This window comes from Aegilops tauschii, chromosome 4, assembly GCF_002575655.3.
Source record: "Aegilops tauschii subsp. strangulata cultivar AL8/78 chromosome 4, Aet v6.0, whole genome shotgun sequence".
Classification (NCBI taxonomy): domain Eukaryota; kingdom Viridiplantae; phylum Streptophyta; class Magnoliopsida; order Poales; family Poaceae; genus Aegilops; species Aegilops tauschii.
In genome coordinates, this window is record NC_053038.3 from 394,394,557 (window position 1) to 394,403,014 (window position 8,458).

Sequence of the window (8,458 nt, forward strand, 5' to 3'; positions counted from 1 at the left end):
TATGTGTGTATACATGCGTTCGTGGTTCTATAGTAGTAGCGCTGGGTTTATACCCCACGCTGCTACTGCGGCCTGTCGCGGGAGGCACGATGGGGACTACATAGTAGTAGCGTGGGGTTTCTACACCGCGCTACTACTATCAACTTAGTAGTAGCGTGGGTTTATACCCCGCGCTACTACTACTGCTTGTCCCGGCGGGTACGGTGGAAACCACTTAGTAGTAGCATGGGTTTATACCCCGCGCTACTACTATCAACTTAGTAGTAGCGTGGGTTTATAACACGCGCTACTACTAATTAGTAGTAGAGCGGGGTTTATACCCCTCGCTACTGCTAAGCATCTGTCTATAAGGTATTTCCTAATAGTGAGGATTTGGTAGCGGCTGGCAGAACGACTAGTTTGGTGTGGCGTGCCTGACTTGTCAGCGAGGACCTCCCTCCTTCTCCTTCTCCAAACTCTTCCTGCTGTAATTCTAAATTCGCCATGAATGGAGCTCGATCTGTGACCTAGCCCTCACACGCCGTCCTCAACGCCTCTTCCCGCCCTCCCTATTCTCGACTTGCTGCACCCGCGCTTCAAGTGCGCATGCACCCTGCCCGTATGACCTCTCCTCCATGGCCGACATCCTTTTTTCTCCAGCGGGTTCGACCAAGGCTATAGGAGCCCATGACGGCAACGAGTCGCACTTCAAACCGATGGTGGGGCGGCTACGGATGATGCGATGGGTGACCATGGTCCCTTGGGATCGGCCACACCCGTGCTGCATGCGCCGCCGCCGACCAATAGTTGACGGGGCACTGATGCTACTTCCAAAATGCCACTTTGCTGGGACGGGTCGCCCGGAAGCTGCAACCGCACTGACAATTGCTGGAAGCAAACAACCAGCAACTCATTTTTTGCTGGCACTGTCATTCTTTTTTGCTGGAACCGGTTGCCGGAGAAGCTGCAACCACGTTGTGAATTGTTGGAACCAACTACCGTTAACTCGTTTTTGCTGGCACTGTCATTTTGTTTTGCTGGAACCAACTACCGTTAACTTGTTTATGCTGGCACAGTCATTTTGTTTTGCTGGAATTGGCAATAAATTTTGCTGGACTGATAAGAGGCTTTGTTGCACCCCCGACGACGACAAGGTATGTTTTGCTGGAACCGGCGATTGCTTTTGCTGGGAGTGGCATTTTCTCTTGCTACAGCCCCGGTGAACTATTGGACGGCTTCGCCGAAGATGCGGCGTCAATGATGAACGGCGTTGGTGTTGGTACAAGTTGGACGGGACTCCGCTCCTTTGCCGGAGCTGCGAACTTCACCGGCAGGAGCTGCATGCGGCGTTGCCACACCGAACCAGGGGTGCTATGACCGGGGGTGGGCCATGCTGGGAACAAGGAACGGTCACACTGGTGAGGAGCACCGACGGCAACAGATGCACGCGAGCGAAGGCCCTGCCTATTCGTCTTTTTTCTGTGCCTTTTTTCTTCGTCGCAAGGTCGAAGAAACAGCTTATATGGGCTGATCCGGCGGCTAGGACGCGGCCGGCCGAAAGTTTGGGCCGGCCGGCGCCTAGCGTCCGCCCAGCTCCTTTGTAACTCTCATCAGTCTATCGATAACTTTCTTTTTTTTTATTCCTCAAAAAAACAAGATAACTTTTTTTTTTCCATCCAGAAACTCATATTAACATCAATGGGCAAGCAAAGCAGACATCTAAGTGCACAAATCCTCCCGGGTGAGAAGATACAAGTGTCAAGCAGACATAACAGCTGTTTATGAGACACACGATGATAATATAATAACACGTTTCTACAGTCGATGCAAAACTGACAGCCAAATTTCCACATGTAAGGATAAACAAGCCAACGAAGCGTGTACATCAGAGGCACTTGACACTTGCAGGCAGAGTTCCCTACAGGCCGAGACCAACGGTTCGGCCATCTCTCCGGCGCAGGCCTGCTACATAGAGTTTCTCCAGGTCCGTATCGAGTTCCTCTTGTTTCTTGATTTCCGCCGGACCCTCTTCCTTGATGCCGGCCTTGCTCTCTTGAACTGAGGCAGAAGCACTGCTTTTCACACCCTGCATTAGGCCAAGGCATCCTCAGACTCTAAAAAAGTGTTAGTGCATCGGAGAGTAATGGTGTATATATGTTGTTGCTCAGCAGAATTTCAGATCAGTACTATATTACAAAATTACACATCTTGAAGGAATTACCATGAGTTTGTTGAATTTCTCTTGGCGCTCCCGATCAGAAAACAGATTTGAGTCCCAGTGGGTACTTGTCTGAAGCATTAGGACGAAGGTAAAAATATGTTGCAAAAGTATGGTATGCAGGAATAGTGGAATGGAAAGAAGCAAGTTGAAAATAAATAGATGCTACCCAAGATATACCTCTGGAGGGTTACTCTTTTTGTTACCCCAGAGCAGCTTCTTCTTCTGGTCAGTGGATAGCCGCCCAGTTCCGACTCCAAATCCTACAATGTTCTTATTCACTGCAATAGAACATGCAAGGAGATCGTCAGTCATGCAAGTGGAAGATTGCATAGCTCTGATCTATCATGGAAGAGATTAACATCGTAGTCATATCACTGGACCATCATGGAACCAAATTCTTGTGCTAATCAAGAAATGTTCAGCCCAACAAATATACTATACCCACTTTATTTCACACAAAACCATATTTTGAATAGGTGCACGCATCAAATTCAAGAAATAGCACAGAAGAAACTAAACTAATGAAGACATAGATCCTTGAGATGGTGCAAAAATGGAAGAAAAAATATTGACAACAAACTGAGGGAACTCACCTAATTCAGCAGCTTTCATTGCTGCAACTTTTGCTGCATTCAGATCATTCATTGCTTCCTCTTTAATTCCTGATGCAGAATTAGCAGAAACTATGTTTAAGGTCAAGAAGTCCATAATCACATCTCAATAGAATAATGCATCAGTGTGTCAGTACAAGAATTTTCAGAACTAACAAAAAAAATCAAAATATTAACCAACCTCCTGAAGTATCCATTTCCATGTGCTGTTCATTTTCAACATCTGGACCAACAGAACTGAATAAGCTTCTTCTCTTCTGCCTAGTTTCTAACTCAGGTTCTGCTGTGCAGCTACTTTTCTCAATTTCCTTGCCACTTCTCTTCTTTAGAGCCTCGTCCTGCTTGAACTTTTCCTTGTTTTTACTTTCACCTTCCTCTGGATACCTTCTGGAAGAGTGGGTTTCCTTTCTTAAATCAGCATCTTTCTCATACTCTGTGATATCATGTTTTTGGTATTCACGCGGGGACTCATGTTTTTCCTGATTCTTACTCCTCTGCTCTCGCTTAACAGATTTTCCCCCATACCTGCTGTCAGCATTTCTCCAATCACCATGTGATCTATCAGATGTGCCATCACGCTTTGAAGGATCATAGTAAGTGTCAGCCCTTGACTCCCGATCTGGCCGGGAAGTTCTAGGATGGCTCCTTTCATCATCAGCACGTTTATCATGATACCTCCTATAATCATCATGCCTCCTGGATTCACGTGAAGCCCCATAGGAATGCCTATCAGAATGCCTAACAAATTCATGACCTCTGCCTGGTCTGGCATGACTATCATTCTGTAGATCTCTCATGTTCTCTTTCCTTCCATAACCGTCACTCCCCTTAGAGTGGTCATCCTTGACTTCAACTGGACTACGGCTCCTCCCACGGTTCGTGTTCATCTTGCACTCAGCAGTATCTATATCAATTAAACAGCAATTCAACAGTTCAATAACAGGCAGATTTACTAGATCACACTAAGGGGCAAATCTTTCTTAGCATTGATCATTACTAGCAAGATGCCCATGCATTGCACGGAACATCAAGATGCATTTGTATGAGTAGTTTATCTTGTGGGAGAAAAGGATGAACGAGGGAAGGCCTTATTTGCAAATATGGAGAGGGGTGTGGGTATCTTTTTGCAAAATTGCCATAGTTTCCTTCCTATCCGTCAGATATAAATCGGACGGCCTATATTGCAGGATGGCAGGCACACCATCATCACCAACTCTGTTTTTTATAAGTGTAGATAGAGATACACACTAGGGGACACCGGGTTCATACTGTATGGACCGAGGGCTTGGGTGCAATTGTGGTCACTGAAACTAACACAAGTCACAAAAATATATGGATTTTATTTATGCAAAATGTACTTCATGGTTCAATTACATATGTATAAAATTTCAAGGTCAAATCCATTCTATGATTCTGTCTTTATAGAGTGAAAAAGTGAAAAATCTGTCAATTTAAATTCTTACAAATGCTAGAATTTTCTCATTTTGTTACCATTAACACATACTCCCTGTGTCCAAAATAAGTGTCTCAACTTTAGTACAACTTTGTACTAAAGTTAGTACAATGTTGAGACGCTTATTTTGGGACGGAGGGAGTAATAAATTGGAATTCGAAATGATAATTAAGGTGGAGTAAATTCAGAAGTACATCTAGATTTTAACCCGGATTTTTTCCACCATGGCCACTGCATCCTAAAGCCTTGGTTATGCAATACAGCCCCTGGGATACCTTCTAGTAAAGACTCAAAGTTAAAAAATTATTACATCCATTAGCCATCACACTTGAGTTCAGTTGATATGCTAGGGTTTCACATGCCTGTGAAGCAAGTGATATGCATCTCAAATGGATTTGAAAAAGACTAACTAGGCGCTCCTTCTTACACTTCGAATGAAAATAACGTGATTCAGTGTTGTACTCCCTTCAAATCTTCTTCCTCAAACTAAGTGGACCAATCCAAGTTGGAGAATCAAATAAAGAAAGGAAGCAACATAGTGCTGAACTATAGAGTTCTGTGCTTGGGTGGTAAGAGTCCAAGGACCAAGGATAGGGAACTCACCCTAACCACCAGCATGTTCTGATTCTAAGGTGGAAGAGGCCATGACGCTTACTGGGAGCTTTGATTATTCATTGGTTGATCCAAACAAGACGCAAGCAGCACAGCAGCAGCCATTTATAATGCGCTTAGCTTAAGAAAACTGTCCCTATCTTTAAACTTACCCAGACTCCTCTTTATGATTTGACGGAAGGACACTACGCATAGCACACAAATCTAACAACATAGTTATGGATAAATAAAAATGGGAATCCTATCCTAGTGTGTGTTTCAGAATAGATAGAGATTGTAATGCAATTATGCAATTAGATTTGTCATGAAAGACAGCTCGTGTGTGTTTCAGTGTCTTCAATTTGATGTACTCTATTTAGTTATTGAAAATAAAGTTGGGTCATTTACTAAAGGAAAAACTGGTACATTGCTAATAATAATATTTCATGTACTGGCTTTGCTAGAAACTAGATAGCAATGGGTGGTGCACTTGGTCTTAGCCTATTCTGTGATAACGAATATCTGAGTCTGTGTGCATGTGTAAGCACTGTGTTCTGTGTGCATGTATAAGCTCATGTGTTCTCTGTATAAACTCATGTGTTCCGTATGATATATGTAGATAGAACATTACTTTTGGATCTCATGTGTGAATGTGGGTGGGAATGCTCACTTTCTAACATTATTTCTAGATGTGCAACAATCTAAAAATCAACTAGCATGCTTACACAATTCTGAATCTAAGTTTTTTGTGCTTGCGGATTATGAATCAGATCAGGGACCTCCTGTTCATGGTAGATAGTGTGGTAGTAATGTACTACAATGACCACCCTTTAGTAATGAAAATGTACCATGGACCTCCTAAGTATGTGTAGTTTGTGTACAAAACGCCTGGGGAGTAGTAGCCACTGTACCTCATGCTCACAGACACTCTTCAGCTGAAGCAGGTGAAACTCAGTGTGGAGCTCAGCTGACAGAAGCGCACACACAGAAAACGAAATCAAAATTATTTTCTCTCTTTTTCTTCTGGTACTCACATCCAAATCATATCAGTTGCTTGTGTATCCACTAATTGCACAACTTGATATTGTTGTTCAATTTTGTTCATTTGTGGTCGTTCAGTACACTCAAATGGTTCATTGTGTGATAATATATCCATTGCAACTTAGATGATATCATGGTGGTCATGTTTTGTCCAGTGTGGAATCAGCTTGGTATAATTCTTGTTAACACCATCTTCTTTTCTTTCATAAGGGAGGACAATTAAACATTGTCGATTGGATCAGTAGTCATGTGGCCTCATAGCTGAGGACTGTAGAATCTCTGTCTTTAAATGATGTTTTTATGACTGGCAATAATGTGTTGGCCATGAAATCCTTTTGCGGCACATACGCTACTAATACATTATATGTTTACAATTGTGAAGCATGGGTCGTTTGCTGGTATGCCTGCCTGAGTAGGTATCGAATTTAGTCTGTACTAGAGATTGAATATTTGAAACAACATTTTCTTGCACCCACGTAGTTAGCTTGATATAGTCTGGACTCATTGGATCATTGTTGTTGATAGGTTCCAACACTAGCTTTTACTCTAAATAAAGTTGCAAATAGGTACTCTAGTTCTTATTTTGAGTAATTAATAAAGTTCGCTATTCTTTCTAGTGCTTGCTAGAGTGCTCTGTATAGCTGAAAGCTGCGTAAATAAATCCTGTTTAATGCACAGGCAGTATTTGGTTCAGCTGCAATCTACTCGTAAGATTTCTGTGTTATTCCCATGTTACCCAAAGAAAGAGGGGGAGAGGGATTAGAAGAGACTCAGTCCCTAGGGGATTGGGTGGCTCCCGTGGTCTCTGGTAAGCTTCGAGTGGGCGACTGCAAAGGAAGAGAGGGAGCGGCCTGGGCGGAGGCTGAAGGTCACCGCGGTCCGCGGGCGACGGGACGAGCAGGGGGGGACGGAGGGAGCCGCCGCCGTAGGGGCTCGGGCGGCAGGGTTGGATGGAGAGGAGGGCGAGGAAGGAGGAGGGGTGTTACCTTACGGAAGTCCTTCGTCGTCGTCGGACTTGTCGCCGGAGGCACCGCGTCCGTCCGCTCCTGCGCCGTCACCCCGTCGCGTCGATCGGTAGGGTTCGTTCGCCTCAAGACGCAGGCCCAAATCCCGGTCGATCCCTCTGTTTTGTTTTTCCTTTGAGGAACGGCCGATCCGTCTCTCTCTCTCTCTCTCTCTCTCTCTCTCTCTCTCTTTTGAAGGGGCCGATCCATCAACTTTGCCGTTGTGCGCGAGCACAAATGCGGCCCGGTCCCAAGGGCTGAGCTCACCAAAAAGCCACATGTGCCGACCGGGGGGGATCAGCCCGGCACGGCATGAACTCGGGCGCGCGGCTATAAGGCGGCGCCCCTGAAGAAACGGCCCTAGTGGGCCGGCCCAGTAGCTGGTCTGTGCATTTCTTCACTCTGTTTTATTCTTCTCTCTCGTTTTTTTTAGATTTTTATTTTCTACTTATTTTTTATAAAAATATAATACATCTATTACACAAAAAATTACTCCAGGTAATTTTTGATAAAGTGTTTGTGCAACTTTAGAAAAATTCTGATATGTAGCGTTTGGAAAAAAATATGTTTCAACGTGTATTTGGCAAATATTTAACATGTATTTGAAATAAAATTAAAAAGAAGTGTATTTCAAAAATATTAAACGAAAATAAAATTAATGTTTTAGATGTAGAAAAAATGTGCAATGTCTATTAAAAATAAACACGAAAAATGAATTTGGAAAATTTTAATCATTGTATTTGAAAAATGTTAGTCATGTATATAGGAAAATCTTCCTTATGTATACAAGAACATACATTGTATATGAAACAAGCAGCCATCAAAATTATATATTTAAAAAGATCTTAATAATGTCTTTTAAAAATATTAAATGTCTATAAAAATAATGTTTCATATGTATATGAAAAATTTACAACGAGTATGAAAAAAATTAGACATAGAAACATATATTTTAAAAACATGTTAATCACATATTAAAAAAATAAAAATTATAAAAAAATTGGTGTATACTAAAAATTTAAACACCCAAAACATATATTTAAAAAGATGTTAATCGAGTAATTGAATTTTTTTAAACATGTATAAAAAATTTCTTGATGTATACGAAAAATGTGCATTGTGTGTGGAAAAAAAGATACATGTTGAACAAAAAGATAAAGGAAAACAACAAAGTAAACGAAAGAAAACAGTGGAACAAACTGAAACCGAGGAAAACAGGGAAAAAACAAAGAAAACCGCAAGACAAGAAAAAAAATAAAAAAAAGAAAACAATGTATAACAGTGAAAAATAGTCAAACCAATGCTACATACGGGCCAGGCCCAATAATGTCGTCATGCAGGCGAGACGTAATACATCTCTGGCGACATATAGCTCCCGCGACACGGTGTCCGCGTTGCTTTTGGGCTTCTAGGTTGTTTTGGCCCTCGACCATTTTTTGCTTTTCTCTAACCATTTTAGCTCTTCAAATTTCAGATTCCAAGTTAAAAAGGCCATTTACTAAAAAAGTTAAAAAGGCTACAACAGCCCTAAAAAGGCAAAACAATGCAAAAGGGGCCG

The 8,458-nt window shown here is 42.4% G+C and overlaps 1 protein-coding gene across 2 annotated transcripts; it reads right to left on the reverse strand.

Annotated features, from left to right (window-relative positions):
• Positions 1-1,595: 1,595 nt before the first annotated feature.
• On the reverse strand, positions 1,596-7,120 carry LOC109752807 (uncharacterized). 2 transcript variants are annotated; one of them, XM_073496830.1, is made up of 6 exons: positions 6,883-7,120; positions 2,993-3,715; positions 2,794-2,862; positions 2,378-2,478; positions 2,201-2,269; positions 1,596-2,093 (listed from the first exon to the last, which is right to left on the reverse strand). In XM_073496830.1, exons 2-6 carry the CDS (start codon positions 3,696-3,698, stop codon positions 1,617-1,619), a joined length of 1,422 nt encoding a protein of 473 aa, XP_073352931.1. In that variant the 5' UTR covers positions 3,699-3,715; positions 6,883-7,120; the 3' UTR covers positions 1,596-1,616. The 2 variants fall into 2 exon arrangements, with proteins under 2 accessions (XP_073352931.1, XP_020167318.1); XM_020311729.4 differs by having other exon boundaries at positions 1,758-2,065.
• Positions 7,121-8,458: the final 1,338 nt, after the last annotated feature.

Coding starts and splice junctions, on each gene's coding strand:
- LOC109752807 (XM_073496830.1), bottom strand. CDS start 3,698: ATGAACACGAACCGTGGGAGGAGCCGTAGTCCAGTTGAAGTCAAGGAT. Junction 2,863..2,992: donor GGAAATGGATACTTCAGGAG/GTTGGTTAATAT, acceptor ATTCTGCATCAG/GAATTAAAGAGGAAGCAATG. Junction 2,270..2,377: donor AAAAGAGTAACCCTCCAGAG/GTATATCTTGGG, acceptor CTAATGCTTCAG/ACAAGTACCCACTGGGACTC.